This window comes from Macrobrachium nipponense, chromosome 31, assembly GCF_015104395.2.
Source record: "Macrobrachium nipponense isolate FS-2020 chromosome 31, ASM1510439v2, whole genome shotgun sequence".
Lineage (NCBI taxonomy): Eukaryota > Metazoa > Arthropoda > Malacostraca > Decapoda > Palaemonidae > Macrobrachium > Macrobrachium nipponense.
Window position 1 is genome coordinate 32,178,420 of NC_061093.1, and position 17,676 is coordinate 32,196,095.

General features: G+C 34.9%; 2 protein-coding genes across 3 annotated transcripts in view; one reads left to right on the forward strand and one right to left on the reverse strand.

Annotated features, from left to right (window-relative positions):
• Nucleotides 1-17,676, reverse strand: part of LOC135206744 (neprilysin-1-like) — a 684,073-nt gene that overhangs the window by 513,321 nt on the left and 153,076 nt on the right. The gene's annotated exons all lie outside the window — the stretch shown is intronic.
• The window catches only part of LOC135206810 (putative uncharacterized protein DDB_G0280555), a 34,553-nt gene continuing 22,215 nt past the window's right edge, over nucleotides 5,339-17,676 (forward strand). Inside the window, exon 1 of the mRNA XM_064238300.1 lies at nucleotides 5,339-5,449. Within this exon, the coding sequence (XP_064094370.1) occupies nucleotides 5,339-5,449 (111 nt within the window). The remainder of the gene's footprint in view (nucleotides 5,450-17,676) is intronic.

The window sequence follows — 17,676 nt, forward strand, 5'->3', positions numbered from 1 at the left end:
CTCCAGCGGCTGTCGGAATTCGACTACAAAAAGGGACATACTCCGACAATTACGACCCGAAGGATATTCAACTCTACTTTGCTGGCGAAGGACTCGTGCTGGGATGATCTATTCATCGCGAACGTAATCGTGTAGCTTAGGATGCAGAGAATAAGTATGAGCGCAAAATAGAACGTTGGACCCGCCCAGGCAAATTTTCCCCTTGTTTTAACCATTGAAAAAGGCCGTTTCAATTGGCTAAAGGTGGTTGTCTGGAACTGTGTAATGGACGAAAAGTTGTTCGAAAGCTAGTTAAATGTGAAGTAGTATAACCTCGGTCATGTATCCTATATATATAAAGTATCATGTATCCTATATATAATTGATCATAAATAACAGAGTCGAAATATATCTTTGCGTGTACGCAATAGGAATCTCTTATATAAATGATCATAATAACAGAAATCTAAATATATCTTTGCGTGTACGCAATAGGAATCTATTTAAAGTGCACATATATTAATCATAATTATATGAATCCATATACATATGTATAAACAAATCAGGTAGCCTCTAATCAATATGTTACCTTTTATCTTACCAATATCTGCAGTTATTTATGAGTTAGTATATGAATTACTAATCAGATATATAACATTTAGCATAAAAATCAACGAATCAATCAGCTAAACCATTAATAATTTTATCAATTCATATATGAAATTTTTTATCAGTTAAAATATGATTTTTTATCATGTTAATCTTCATTCTATGCGATTATCAGAGTACATTAGTATTTTCTGTAGCATAAGTATCTTAAAGAGATGAAGTGAAAACTGTATCATTATATATATCATGTGATCACTATTATTTACCAATATCATTGTTTTATATTTTATTACTTGAATCAATTCATGTACACCATGAATTTTTATTTACTTATATATATATATATTCACATAGTGTCTGTATCACACTCCTATAAGTCAAATGCAAGTCAAGTTGAGTAATATTCAGTAGTTGGTTTTGGTAGCTGACCGAGCTAATGTAAGTGTTTACATAATAAAAATATGGAATGTTAGTCCATATATAATAAAAGTCTAAACTAAAGAGGTCAACCAGATTACTTGCAGGAATGTGATCAGACTAGAGACGCTAAAGATGACGTATACAATAAGTATGTAAGCTAAGATAACATGCCGTCACCTGTAGTCATTCAATTGTTTATAAACATTAGTCCAAGCTCCCTGCTTGAGACAACTACCCCGACTATTATTCAAACGGCCTACGTGATCTGTAGCGTGTCTCATTCGATTGTGTGTTCGTATGAAACTATGTCATCTGATAGTATGTTCATATGTTCGAACTACTGTCTGTTCCTTCATAACTTGTAACGAGATGGTGGAGATGTAGACAAGGAGAACAGAGTTAGCTATCGTCATTAGAAGACCTGTACCTCTTTACCTAAGCTTTATCATGTAGAGGAATAGGATAGCCATCATCATGGCAGAAGCGATCAAGCTATCGTCATAGAAGACTTGTACGATCATACCTGATCTTCATCATGTAAAACTTTCAGAAGAATATATATTTTTATACCTTGTGTTTTCTACAAGAACCTCACCGAACCATGAGTTTAACACTCGTCGTAAAGATAATACCGACTTCGTAAGTGATCTACAAAACCCCAGACACTCCATTGAAGATGGAAGTGCAATACCAACCGACTTAGCGTATAGATTATCGCTAGTCTAACATACCTCATAGGGCGCCTTATCATACAAGGCACAAGCCCTAATATATATATATATATATATATATATATATATATATATATATATATATATATATATATATATCCATATTATATATATATATATATATATATATATATATATAATATATATATATATATATATATATATGATTATAATCACTTTAGCACGTGATTCATTTATCACACATATCCACAGGTGAAAAATAAGAGACAGGATATGGGTGATATATATATATATATATATATATATATATATATATAATATATATATATATATATATATATATATGTATATATATATATGATACACATATATACATATATAACAATCAACGATTTCTGTACCTTCGATAGATTCATTTCGTCTAGATACAGAAATAAAATTAATTTCTTAATTTGTCCTATGTTAAGTACAGTGCAGGATACGAAGTAATATTATACATGCCTCTTGTAAATGCTTATAAACAGCTGAGTGTTGAAAAATTATAAAAAAAAATATTAGCTTTTTCCAAATCAACTCACAGTCTACCGATACAAATAGTTACAAAACTATTTGAATGTAGCGTCAAAAATCCCAGTGTTGCTAGGAAAAAATTACACACACACATACATACATACATATATATATATATATATATATATATATATATATATAAATATAAATATATATATATATATATATATATATATATATTTATATATATATATAATATATATATATATATATATATATATATATATATATATATATAATATCTGATAAAATTACAAATAAATTTTCGCTATAATATACTTTAAAAATAAATATATGGAGACTAAAGAAGATACTTGACTTCTTAAATTATATAAAAAATCAATAACGATATCAAATCGGACTAAAATCCCTTTTTTCCTTCGCGCCTTTAAACACATAAAGGCGGCATTTAAACTCCCGCCCCTCAAGACCCCCGTTACAGCGAACCCCCGGAGCGATTTAAATGCCCTGATGGAGTTCAGAAGATGCAGGTGTTCGCTGACTCCCGCGAATGAATGGGGGAGGGGGGGAGGGGGGGACATTTAAACCATTCGTTCGCCGGGAACAATTTAAAGGTATACATTCAAACTGAGGTGAGCTATTTGATTCAACGGGAGTTTAAATGGCTCTCCCCTTTTTAAAGCTAGAGGCGGTGTTGCCATTTGGTATCAAGTGATGATATTTTACTAAAATGTACTTTTTATGCATTTTTTTAAATATTAACGAGGTTTTATCGGGAGGGGGGAAGGAGAGTGGTAGAGCGAGGGTGGGGACGGGAAAGGGGGAGGGGGATAGACGCCCCAGAAGCCTCCGGAATTTCCAGTGAGCATTGAAAACACACAAACAATACAGTTTAAGTATTATATAATATAAATATATGTATATATATATATACATAAACTATATATATATGTGTGTGTGTGTGTGTGTGTGTGTGTGTGTGTGTGTGTGTATTAAGCTACAAATGTCATTTAATATCAAATTCACTCTACCTCGGAATTGATATATTTTCATATAATATGTTAACTGAAGGGGAATTTTTTAGTTGATAATAATTTCGTCTCTCGTGGATTCGAACCAGCGCACAGAGGAGAAATCAGGATTTCAGTGACATACACACACACACACATATTCATATATGTACATATATACATATATATATATATATATATATATATATATATATACTAATATATATATATATATATATATATAACCTGATACAGGCATACATCCACACCGTGACATCTATTTCTCATAATTTATTTTTTCCGATTCCTTCATTTACGCATCCAAAGCCACCCCCCCACCCTTTCTCTCTCTCTCTCTCTCTCTCTCTCTCTCTCTCAAAACATCTTTTGGCAAGGACAAAGATTCGAACCCTCCGAATGTAACTGATAAAATTATTTCTAGACGAAAATAACTGTGATATCATAAATAATGCTTTTAGAAAAACATGTTAGATTTAAAATCGTACAGACCGCACATGTTCCCCTACATCACCTTTGTAGTTCCCTAAATGAAAAATGATCCTTTTAGATTAAACGCATCACAAACGCGTAAGGGGTGAAATGTCTATTTTCTATATCCCGCATTGTATCTATTTCTTCCACAGATCTTTTTCTCAAAAAGAAATATCTTCAGATCCGTTTACCTTCTATACTAACACAGGCAGGTTCTAAGAATTCTGTTGTAAGGTTCGACAGAAAAACTGAAAACAAGAAATACTGGAATCCCTTCATTTTTGCCAAGGGACGACAGTAGAATTAAAGTAATATTTTCTCAATACCATTCTTACAAAAGCTTTCGTGCTCTGTGTTTACAAATCCATATCATACCCTCTAATGCCTACTGCAGTAGTGTTTTATGTAGCGCAGTTACTTAACATCAGTCTACTATTGATTTGAAAACTAACGACAACACAGGCTCATGTCCCGAGAATCTTGTATTTCCTATCGTAACAATCACATTTTCCTCAGATACAAATGTGTATGCACATGTGTGTAAGAGGTTTATGAGTACATATAGTACATTGATGTACAAAAACAGCTACATAGAATTCGGCTTTCCAGTGGCCTTCTTAGATCGCAAAAATGAAGGTGATTTCGAGTTCCTTCTTCAAGGTGAAACAGTTTTATAAAGAATTAAGGTAAAATAGTTTTTCTAAAACTATATTGTTTGTGTTACTGTCACAAAGGTGTAGAAAGGCATTAGCAATAATTCTTAGGTTTGTTTTGACAAACCCGCTTCCATAAACATGCCAATAAAAAATAATGAAGATTGAAATATAATTCCATATTTCTAATGCAGGCTCTAAAATATTAATATACACTTAAAAAAAAAACACACAAAAACTGCACGAAAAATTAATCGCCTTTTAAAGAAGAGCATTTTCAATGAACATTTACAGAAAAAGCAGAATTAAAATGGCAGCTGAGCTCACAACAACAGTTAAAAATAGGGGCGTACATCTTTTTTTAACTGAAGCTTAAGGGAAAAGGTTACTTGAAGCTGAAATAGTTTTAAACTTTATCCCAGACAAAGTGAGGCTACAGCTTCGTTGAATTATTTAGGTACATATCAATAATTCATAAATCAGGATTTTTATATATACGTATATACATCACACACACACACACACACACACATATATATATATATATATATATATATATATATATATACTATATATATATATATATATATATATATATATATATATATATATATATAAATGTATATATATATATATAGATAGATATACATATATATACATATATATATATATATATGTATGTATATATATACATATATATGTATATGTATATATATATCTATATATAATATTATATACATCTGTGTGTATGTATGTATGTATTAAACAAGCCTCGTGATTACTACCTAAACGGGATTTCAGTATTTTACTAGTGTTATGATTTATTTTACTTTGCAGAAATATCTGCAAATGCCTTTGGATAAAATAAAATAAAAGAAAAAAAGAAAAGGACATTCCTTAAGTCAAGACTGTTCTGCGGAATGCCCAGGAACCCATCAAAAGATCTCGACAAATGGAGGGCAAGATTGCACCGAGAGATAAGCCAAGATTTGCAGGAAGTTCTCAAACACAGGTCACACAGGTCACCGGAATCCTCTTGAGGGATTTCACATCATCCTTCATGGTTTGTGAAACGGTCAGGTGCTCTGCCGAGGACTGCCGACAGATGACAGCCCTATGTATCATACTATCCCAGAAATACTACCGCGTCCTTCCCTTTGAACTCCTCAAAGGACGCCAAAGATAAATGCAGGAAAGCGGCGTCGTTTAATGCAGTCGCAAGCAATTAATACCGTCTCGGCGAGGCGAACGCCGCTGATGGCTTCTCCGAAAGCTGGCCGTAATTGTTCGGTTGCAAGTCCTGTCTATCGCAGTTACGTCTATCAGCTTTTGAATGCTTAAGGAAACTGGTATAAGTAGATTCACATCAACCGTGCATTTGATGTCTAGCCAGTCCCTTACGACGCTCCTGATTGGTTGCTGATAAGCCAATCACAGGCGTGGAAGCTGTCTCTCGAGAAAGTTCACATGAGTAGGATCTATGTTCCGCCTCTCCTGAGGGATATGTCTTTCAAGAGAGGTGGAACATATATCCTGCCCATGTGATCGAGAGAGACTGAGAGTTTCCAGCCGTGTGATTGGCTTATCAACAGCCAATCAGGAGCGCCGTAAAGGACTGGCCTAGACATCAAATGCACGGTTGATGTGAATCTACTATATATAGTGGACTGTTTAGCATATCGAAGACGTGTTCCTTTCGATTTCAAACGCATTTATATGACAGGAAAATGTTATTACGGAAATTTATTGTTTCATCGCTATTAAGCTCTGTATATGTGATCAAATATGAATCCCAGTTATGAAAGTGGATGAACAACAACAACAAAAAAAGAGAAACGGGTTGGGGGAGGGGGGTTGCTAGAATTCCACATTTAATACTGACGTTCAACATTAGTTTGATCATTCTGAAAGGATGGCTCCATGTGCTTTGAGGATAATTAGTCGGTGAAAAATATTGATGAGAGAGAGAGAGAGAGAGAGAGAGAGAGAGAGAGAGAGAGACCAATATGGAAGATAATGTTGAATGGATGGACTGGAAGAGCTATTGGTAAGGAAGAGAATTAATATCCTGCAAAGTCGGAATCATAATTAGAATTTTATGTTGAATTGAATGCAACCTTTACGTGCTGCTGAAGCCCAGTCTGTTCATTGCATAAACGGCTAATGGTGTGTTAGTTTTCTTCGTACGAGGTTTATCCATTCGGCAGTCGTGGCACTAGATCTTGGTACGTGCTGTCTTTATGTTGTATTTTCTCCTCGGGAAGCATGGCTGCTTGGTAAACGTTGTGTCTTCTGTATACTACATATATATATATATATATATATATATATATATATATATATATATATATATATATGTGTGTGTGTGTGTGTGTGTGTGTGTGTGTGTGTGTAATATATATATATATATAGTATATATATATATATATATATATATATATATATATATAGATATATATATCTATATATATATATATATTATATTATATATATATACATAATAATATATATATTATATACATGCATACATATATATATATATATATACATACATATATATATATACATTCATATATAATATATAATATATATATATATATATATATATATATATATATATATATATAGATATATATATATATATAAAATCAACACACAGTCACGTTTGGAACAGAAATAAATTTCTGACTCACATCAGGATCGAACCCAGGTCTCAATTGATTAAAAGACGAGGACCGTTGGCAACCAGGCCACACAAGTCATAAAACAAGCTGTATATACATAACATACATATATAATATACATATATATATATATATATATATATATACTATATATAATATTATATATATAGATATACTATATATATATATATATATAATATATAGATTATATATAAATTGTGTGTGTATTAGTGTGTAAGTGGCAAAGTCGTAACAATTACATATGCTTATATATATATATATATATATAGAATATTATATATATATATTATAGATATACATATATATATATATATATATATATATATATATCATTAACAGTTGTGTGCATGCTGCTGCATTATTTACAACATTTCCATCACAAAATCGCATGATTAAAAAGAAAACGAGGTATAGTTTTTTTTCTCTCTGTCTCACAACAAAAGTAAGTGAAGGCTTCATCCCAGGGAGGAGAATGATAATGGGATTCCGTCGTGCGAGGATTAACTTTGCCATGCTTGCAAGAAAGGAGAAGACTCGCTTTCAAGAAGTTTAATTGATCGAAGTATTTTTACCTAAAACATTGTTAATGGAATATTGGATTTTTCGTATCTTTTGAAGGCGTTTTGAATTGCATCTATGTCACACAATATTTGGCGTTTAACCTATCAGCAATTACCACAGAAATTGTAAGGATGTCTTTGTCGACGGTTCTTTGAATTTAGCCACAGTGGAATCTCGCAAACGTCCATTTCATTCATCCCTTTTGTTTTTTTTATTTTCATTTAATTTTTTAAGCATCAACGAAGACTAAACATACAGCATCTTTATTCGTCTACTGACGAAAGAAGAAGAAAAACTGTATATAAATAATTACTAACTCTTGCTCTTTGAGGGCATTAGCCCTTACTCTTGAGCTAACAAAACCTGGCAGTATTGCTGTCATATTATCATTAACGAGGCCTCTTTTGATGTGAAACTTCCCAAGTAACTGATTCCTATTAAAAGGGATCTGGTCCTAATTCGCCATATCTTGTAGCTCCTTGAAGCCGACCAGTTGTAAAGAGCTTAGCGGGCTTCAAGCTGATTATGCCTAGTGATTAGGCTGGTTAGCTGGTTCAGTTTAAGTAGGCTTGATGCCACAGGCACTAAACATAGAGCGGTCTGTATTAAGTGGAGGGTATTGTTTGTTTGTTTGTATGGTGCTTTTACGTTTAATGGAAACAGTGGTTATTCAGCAACGGGACCAACGGCTTTACGTGACTTCCGAACCACGTCGAGAGTGAACTTCTATCACCAGAAATACACATCTCTCACTCCTCATGGAATATGCCAGAATCGAAACCCGCGACAACCGAGGTGGAACGCAAACACCATATCAACCACGCCACTGAGGCGCTTAAGTGTAGGGTATTGAAGCGTTAAAGCAGTTTGTGGTGGCATCTGGGCACTGTCCAAAACCAAGACCCTTTAAGTGGAGGTATTGAACGTTAAAGCAGCTGGTGGCATGGGCACTGTCCAAACCAAGAGCCCTTTAAGTGTAGGGTATTGAAGCGTTAAAGCAGTTTGTGGTGGCATCTGGGCACTGTCCAAAACCAAGAGCCTAATGTTTTCAGTCTTTTCCAGGAGTGCCGCAGCAGCACAAAACAAGTAAAAAATGCACCGAGGTTTCTTCGGCGCAATCGCGTTTTCTGTACAGCCGATACAGCGTATAAGCAAGGCCACTGACGACAGATCTATCTTCCGGTGGTGGTCTAGGTATAATGCTGTATTGTATGAGCCGCGGCCCATGAAACTTTAAACACAGCCTGGTGGTGGCCTAACTCATATCGTTGCCAGAGGCAAGATTATAGCTAACTTTAATCTTAAATAAAATAAAACTACTGAGGTTAAATGAGGGCTGTCTTATGGCTGCAAGGTATGTTAATGATTGGAGGTGGATGATAACAATAAACCATTATGCGGACAGAAAGACAAAGTCGGCACGATATTTTTTCTTTATAGAAAACTAAAACGGGTGTTTAAATCTAGCGGCAATTCACGACAGTTCAAAGAGTTTATAAGGATAAAAAAAGCTATAGGGTTTTTCGCTTCACCATTCATTAAACCCATCTTAAACACTGAAGAAGACATGGGGTGACACATACGTAACTACCCAAACGGAATAGAACATACGTATACATATAGAAAACTAGACCATAGTATGAAACAACCGGAAACAACATTGATATGCAAACACCGCTGAAATGAGCAATAATAACCAATCAAACCAGATGCGCATACGTAATGAAAACGGCTCTTGACAACCGGACGGAAAACGAATCAAACGTGTCTGACATATAGAGCTTATATACGGACCACCTGAACGAACGCACGAAGTGAAGTCCTACAAATGATGGCCCGAGTTTGATCTCGTAGCAAATCATCCCTTAATGAAGTGAAGGAGTCCACTTGGGGGACGAAATGAAATGAAATCCCATCCACCCTCCCCCACCTCATTCACCCACACCCCTCTCCCGACAGAGCTCTTCAAAACCGGAGCCTTCCGGAGGACGACCGTCGAGTCTTCGTGGCTAATTCCAATTACCCTGGGAATGAACCGAACGTCGCCTCACGGAATTAACCGCGCGTCCGGTGAAAGAAAATAAGAAGCGTGATTAGCCTCGACTTCCCGTCCAAATATTAATCGCGGAAATACATATAGAGAGAGAGAGAGAGCTCACGAGATCCTCTGATGTTGGAATAATCCGGCTATTGGGAAATGGCTTCGACGTTGATCATCGCTGGGAAATGTTTAAGTAGGAAAGTAAAGGGAAAGATGGAAAATTCTATTTGATATCACAGAAGTAAATGTATTATTGATCCATTTTGATTGTTGTTTACTATTTGACAATCCGTTTCATATTCCTGTTCAGCAGTTTCGCTCGTTAAAACTGGGAAGAAATGGCCATTTTGAATTTCATACAATATCACTACTGCGCAAAGAATCATCCACATGTATACTGTTTTTAGAACAAGCCATCGCTCATAAGAATGTCCACACGACTATATATACTATATATACATATATATATATATATATACATATATATATATATATATATCATATAATATATATATATATATATATATATATATATATATATATATATATATAAAACTAGCTTCTCCAAGTACAGAAAATAAATTCCAACAGAAAATTTGTCATTCTCAACAGCCGGAGTATGAAATGTAATATATCAATGAAATGGTAAGTTTCTTGAGCATTATGAAGAGGAAACTAGTATTCCATAAACGTAGTGTGCACGCGTTGTCACTGAGTAAATATATATTGAGGGTTCATGTATGAGAGACGGGCTATGTCCTTACTTCACTCAGAAACGACGAATTCCTACATGAATAACTCCTGTGATTTCTTACCGCCACAGAATCACAATATAGGGGGTTATCATTTTATCATATAATTGTGGAATGATGATGATACACCTTCGTCAATCGTTGCTATAGTAGATTCACATCAACCGTGCATTTGATGTCTAGGCCAGTCCCTTACGACGCTCCTGATTGGCTGTTGATAAGCCAGTCACAGGGCTGGAAACTCTCAGTCTCTCGAGAGAGTTAACATAGGCAGGATGAATGCTCCACCTCTCCTGAGGGATACTTTAGAAAGACGTATCCCTCAGGAGAGGTGGAATATACATCCTGCCAATGTGAACTCTCAAGAAAGACTGAGAGTTTTCATCCCTGTGATTGGCTTATCAACTGCCAATCAGGGCCGTCGTAAGGGACTGGCCTAGACATCAGATGCACGGTTGATGTGAATCTACTATAGTGTGGGATACAGCTAGAGGTATCGCCATTTAAATCAGTTCATCGCTGCAATACACAAAATGGCAATCAATACCAAATCTAGCAACTGTATTACGTCGAAAATAATAAAACGTACATTTTTCGTTATATTGCCATTTTTTTCTATCAATCTTCTATTCTCCTTTACAGCTTTTCGCCAAATGAAAAACAATTTCGCTTTTGCAATCCCTCTTCCGTGAGAATAAAATTCAATCCTCTCTCTCTCTCTCTCTCTCTCTCTCTCTCTCTCTCTTACCTCTACCTCTATCATTCTCGTATACAACTTTACAGTAACTGTGCCAAAAAAAGTAAAAAAAAAAAACATTTTAACCCCACTGGCTATGTTTTCAAGAAAGGGTTTTTTTATATATTTTTTTTTTGTTTTTTTTTTTTACTTTTTACTTTTCATTCATCCACACAAGGAGAAAATATAGCTGCACTCTGAATAACAGCTGAGATTGATTACTTGCTTCCTCTAACTTAACAGTTTCTGGGAAGCCATCGATAAAGGGGGTCTCTTTCAGCGTTTGACAGCAGCAGCAGCGCCTTAAAAAATATAAATAAATAAAAATAAAAAACTTCAAGAGGAGAAAGGAGACAGGGAAATAAATATTACCTGTACATTCTTATTCCATTTTGAGGGCGAGATCTTTGTGTTTGTGGATAAAGCGAGCGCGTAAATGCTAATGTTCAAAATAGTATTTGCATCCTAAGTATGTGTTACAAATACATGGTCTTGACCTGCCACCTCGGTGGTCGCGAGTTCGATTCTCGGGAATTCCACTGAGGGGGAGATGTGTATTTCTAGTGATAGACGTTCACTCTCGACGTGGTTCGGAAGTCACGTAAAGCCGTTGGTCCCGTTGCTGAATAACTACTGGTTCCATGCAACGTAAAAACACCATACAAACAAAGTCAAAGATCACTGCTGAAAAAAGATTTGGTTTATCTATATTTGATTAATCTGCCTATCATCTTTTTATTAACGTTTTTTTTTAGTTATCTATTTACTTATACATTTGTCTATCTGCATATCATCACTGTTTATTTGGTTCTTAAATAAACATTTGACCGATTTATTCACTTCATGCTAAGATGTTGTGGGCAAAATACAAAGCAACCTTTGGGTAATATCAAAAAAAATATTAATGAAACAGTAAATATCGTTGTGTATTTCGAACACGTAAGAAAATCTGTATACAACTTCGACAAGTTTATTCCTATCGTGAATATGCTCATACCAAAAATCTGGTCAAATAAATTTTACGTGATTAAAAAAAATAAATAAAAACTTCAACAATTCAGGCCGAAAGGAAGAACAAAAATCAAAGCTCAAAACCTGTTGTGTCCCAGGATACTCGGAGCAGCTATTCCGCTGAAGAGTATTTTTGGAAATCTCCCCTCGGGCCTTCCAGTTACCCAAGACTGAAGAAAAGGTATAAACCCCTGGAATATTTTCCATTCTACTTTCCGGGATTAAATATAAAATCTACATTTTTTACTGCATTTCTCTTACAGTTTTTTTCCCGTTCATGTTAAGATTTGTAAACAAATAAAGGCGACGTTGTATCTCGACCCCGGTATCTATTTTCATATATTTTTTTTCTGTTTTAATTACGCTTTTTTTTGGTCTCTCCTCGTCGTTTGTCTGTGTTTTTCTGTAATTGATATTTTAAATTTCAGGCTTCTGCTTACTTTGCTTTGGAATATATATATATATATATATATATATATATATATATATATATATAGATATTATATATATATATATATATATATATATATATATATATATATGTACAAATACATATGCCTAGCCTATACATATATATTAATATAAAGAGAGAGAGAGAGAGAGAGAGAGAGAGAGAGAGAGAGAGAGAGAGAGAGAGAGAGAGATGTATCGTAAATGTATATGTAAATGAATATGTTTATGTATATTTATACACATATACATATATATATGTATATATATATATATGTATGTATATACATATATATATATAAATATATGTATGTATGTATGTATGTATATGTATGTATGTATGTATGTATGTATGTAACTAAGTAAATAAAAAGGATGATGCAAGGTTTCCTGCATTTTCATTATCGCACAATTTAAAAAGAAAACGAAATATATATAAACCAGCGAAAGTGGAGTTTTCCCAGACAGTCTCCTTTCTCTCTCCCTTTTGGATCTTCCATTTATTCTGTTTCCTTTGTTCTCCTTTCTTCTGATACTTTCCTTTGTCTGATTCAGCTCAAAGCGAAAGGAAGCTTCTCTCTGTACGTGTCGCTGGAAGGCCACTTGAATCCAGACCATAAGTGTTAAAGGAGATGCTGAACATCAACTTTATCGTCTTTTTAATTATTTTTACACATCCAGAGGTCCACATAAGCACTCCTCCTGCCTTTCACGACCCCACAGTCTCGCTAAACTTACGGGAGGCTTTAGGGAAAGGCCAAAGTGATCCAACCAAAGTATTATCTTTGTCATTTCGCAGAATTTTGTTGCGTTTGAACACATTAATATATTTTCCACGGTTGGTAGAAAAAGAAAAGAAAAATAAATGTTTCTATATTTTGATTAATAATCGAAAATAAATTAATATACTGGTTTATTTAAAATTTATATGAATTTTAGTAAACAAGTATAGTTATACATTTAGTTTTCCCACTGTCTTATGTGGAAAACATAGACTAACCCTTGTCTGCAATGTTCACATCAACCGTGCATTTGATGTTTAGGCCAGTCCTTTACCACGCTCCTGATTGGCTGTTGATAAGCCAATCACACGGCTGGAAACTCTCAGTCTCTACTGACAGTTTCCAGCCCTGTGACTGGCTTATCAAGAGCCAATCAGGAGCGTCGTAAGAGACTGGCCTAGACGTCAAATGCACGGTTGATGTGAATGTACTATAGTGAACATACAGTGCATTTGCCTTCTTTTACCAGAGCGAACCATATACCGAATCTTTTGTTCTTCTCAAAGCTGCGGGTCATTTATCTTTTTGGGAACTTATTAGCAGTAATTACGTAAGATTTGTCTGCCACAGTCTCTTTTTCACGGGGGATTTATTCCCATCTGCATAATGTTTCATCCTGCAGGGAAGATCACACACGTTTCCTCCTTTTTTTCGTTGCGAAGTGGAAATTTTCTTTATCAAATGGATACGCAGAACTAAACACTTTCCAAGGGATACGTAGGACGAAGAGTTTTTCTGTGAAAATGTATAAAAAAAATGTTGCGAAGATGTAGAACAAAAGAATTTGTGAGGATGTAGAAAAAAATTTTGTGAAATTGTAGAAAATAATTTTTTTTAGGAAAAGCATTATATAATCAATCCTCTTTAAAATTTACAGCAATGCAAAGTCGTCGGGAAATTCGAAATAACGTCTTTGGGTACGTTCTAACTTCGATCCCTAATCTTTTGTTAAATTTATTTTATTCAGAAGACGTCCGCTGCTGTAGTAGGCGAAAAGCTCCCTTAATTAATGTGCAAATATTGCAGTTTTTCTGACTACTAGCTTTATTACAAATATTTTAGACATCTATCATAAAACGGCGATTATTTTTACATGAAGTGCCATTCAGTTGCATTCCGCGCATAAGAAAATGAAATTTGTAAATAATTAAAAAATGCTAATCAGTTTCGTCCGTCAATAGCCTTCTTGGAGCGTATAATAAATGCTTTCTCCCTAATTTATGCTCCAAGAAGAGGTCCATTGGCGGACGAAATTGTCGAGCATTTTCAAACCATTTAATCTTCCTATGTGGGATGAATTGATATATCTTCTTGTCCAAGAAGATTACCAGTTATCATTCAGGGCCGTATGACGGAAATCAGCACATCTTCATGCCATGATGTTTATACCTTGGCATAATGTCAAGTAAGTTTCTCTGGCCGCCTAATTGCGTGAATAATGAAATCCATCGTAATTCTGGGCTTCGTCATCCTTCATTCCCGAAATAATATATCTATTACCCAAACAGACTGACTTCATTCCTTGTCATTCCCACTTCATACATGTTGCATAAATAAATAGAAACGCTCGATGTCCCCTCCTTATAATTATGTCTGACTTGCTTCATTGTATTATCCAGGAAGCCCCTATTTGTTCCAGTACTTCTGAGCTGCTAAATAACTAAATCTATCTATATTTCATTTAAGAGTCATTAAGATTTTACATATTAACTGCAGGGACGAAGCAGTAGCCGTTCTTTCAGTATTCAAATTAAATCTTACACAAAAGATGAAGGTGTTGTATTAGCCTGCTTAACTCAGTTGCCAAGATATTTTTAAAATTTTTCCTTTAAAAAAACGCATACAGCATGATTCCCACGCTTACGAAATTAAATCCCAAAGGTAAAAAAAAAAGTAAAAAACATGCCGAAGTTTCCACGGCGCAATCGAGATTTTTGTACAGCGTATAATCGATGCCGCCGAAAAAGATCCACCTGTCCTATAGCGCTGCCAGACGCACGATCATGGCTGACTTTAACCTTACATAAAACAAAAACTACCGGTTAGAGGGCTGCAATATGGTATGTTTGATGATTAAAGGATGGATGATCAACATATCAATTTGCAGACGTCCAACCTTAGTAGTTTTTAAGATCTTATTGCAGATATAAAAAGTGCGGACGGACAGACAAAGCCATCTCAAAAATTTTCTTTTACAGAAAAGTAAATGTTGATTTGGCGAAATAGCCTAATAAAAGCCCCAAAACCTTCGCTTAACTAAGATTTACGATTCCTAAAGAGAAAAGGGTGCTTTAAGTTCACTTAATGCCCAAATGTCATTACCTTCATTTCGTGCCTTATCTCAATAAATGAAAATCGTTTATGGGACTCCAGTGTGTGAACTTGAAGAGTAGCAGTTACAAAGGATAATTTACTATTATGACTATGAGAGAGTTAATGCTACTCTGACACTGTAAGTTAATGATAAATATCTGTGAGAAATATCGAGAAATACCGAGAAATATCGAGAAAATGAACAGAACCATTTGATGGGAGATTTTTTTTTTTTTTTTTTTTTTTTGCGGATGCGTGTGTTTTCGTGTATTTGAGAGAGAGAGAGAGAGAGAGAGAGAGAGAGAGAGAGAGAGAGAGAGAGAGACTCTAGGCTGTCAAGAGGAAAAATGTTGGGGATTCTGATCTGATCACTCCATCCTTTAGACAAATGAAGTGTCTTCGACGCGCCCATATCCGTCAATGATTTGGAAGCAATTCCTCGCGCCATATTCAATTTGCATACGAACCGCCGCGTCGAAATCAACTCTCGCGCCGAAAATCCCGGGCTGGGGCCAGCGCGGTAACGCTCGACGTAGAAGTAAATGCGAAACATTAACATTTAAAATGTTGTTTCATTTCTCGAGTTAATCCGGGCTCTCGCAGAGAGGATCAAGGCTACAACGGTTTTGAACGTGAAACGGCAAACGAGCGATCGAGGTGAAAATATAAAGAATTGGTCAAAGTCCTTTGAATGAAAAGCCTTCCGCTTTTTTTCTCTCTCTCTTTTCTCTCCCCCCCCCCCCCCCCTTTTTTTTTTTTTTTTTTTTTTTACCGCCACGGTTGGGAAATGTTAGGTCACCGTCATTCCTCGTGATGTCTCGAATTCTGCTGATTTATGTGGGCAGTGAAGGGGATTTTTCGTGGAAGTTGAAAGCGGTATTGAACATAAAGCCCTTTTTCTGTAAAAAATAAATTTGATTTATATTATATCAATATTACAACCTGTCTCGGTACAATTTTTTTTATTTATATTTTATCAATATTGCAGCCTGTTTCTGCAAACAGTCTTGATTTCGATTTTTATCAAGATTGCAGCCTGTTTCTGTACAGATTGATTTGAGTTTTATTTGATCAGTATTGCAGCCTGTTTCTGTACAAATTTCTTGATTTAGATTTTATCAACATTACAGCCTGTTTCTGTACAGATTGACTTGATTTGGACTTCATTAACATTACAGCCTGTTTCTGTACAAACTGATTTGATTTTGGTCTCATCGTCGTTATGAATAATAAAGTATACAACATACATACATACATACATACGACATACATAGATACATACATATCATCTCCAGGGAGAGTGAGAAAAAAAATTGCTTTAACGCTTAGTCATCATGAATTGCTGCGGCCGTTGTAGATCTTCAACTACGTAGCACATTTACCATGTATTATTCTGGAAGTAGTAACTTAGGCTTCTTTTTTCATTTTTTTTTTTTTTTTTCAGTCTGAACATTCAGTTATAAAACCTCCTGTCCCATAAGCGTTTGAAGCAGATTGACTTGATCGAGTTCATCAGTCCAACTGAATTATAACTTGATCATTTGTCTCTACGAAATTTATGAAGTCATGACATTGGCTGTTTTCTGCTTTGCTTCGGGACCTAAAGTTCCAAATTAGTCTATCAGAACGTTGTGACAGAAATAATATAGGTGAAAAAGCCGTCCACCCGAATAAGGAAAAGACAACGGAAGGGAGAAAGGAAACCTGTCATAATTAAGTAATTTCTTCTCATTTCTCTATTACCTCTGTACCGAGGACAAAGGAAATGAGGAGGAGATTATAAAGAAGATTGTGACGGGAAAATGTTTTCAAATACTTGTCGCAAAATTGGCAACGACATCTTCGGGAAACAAAAACGAAATGAAGAATTAAAACATTGAGGGCCAAAGTTCTTACATAAAAGTGACAGTGATAATTGAAAGGATTGTCAGCCTGGAAA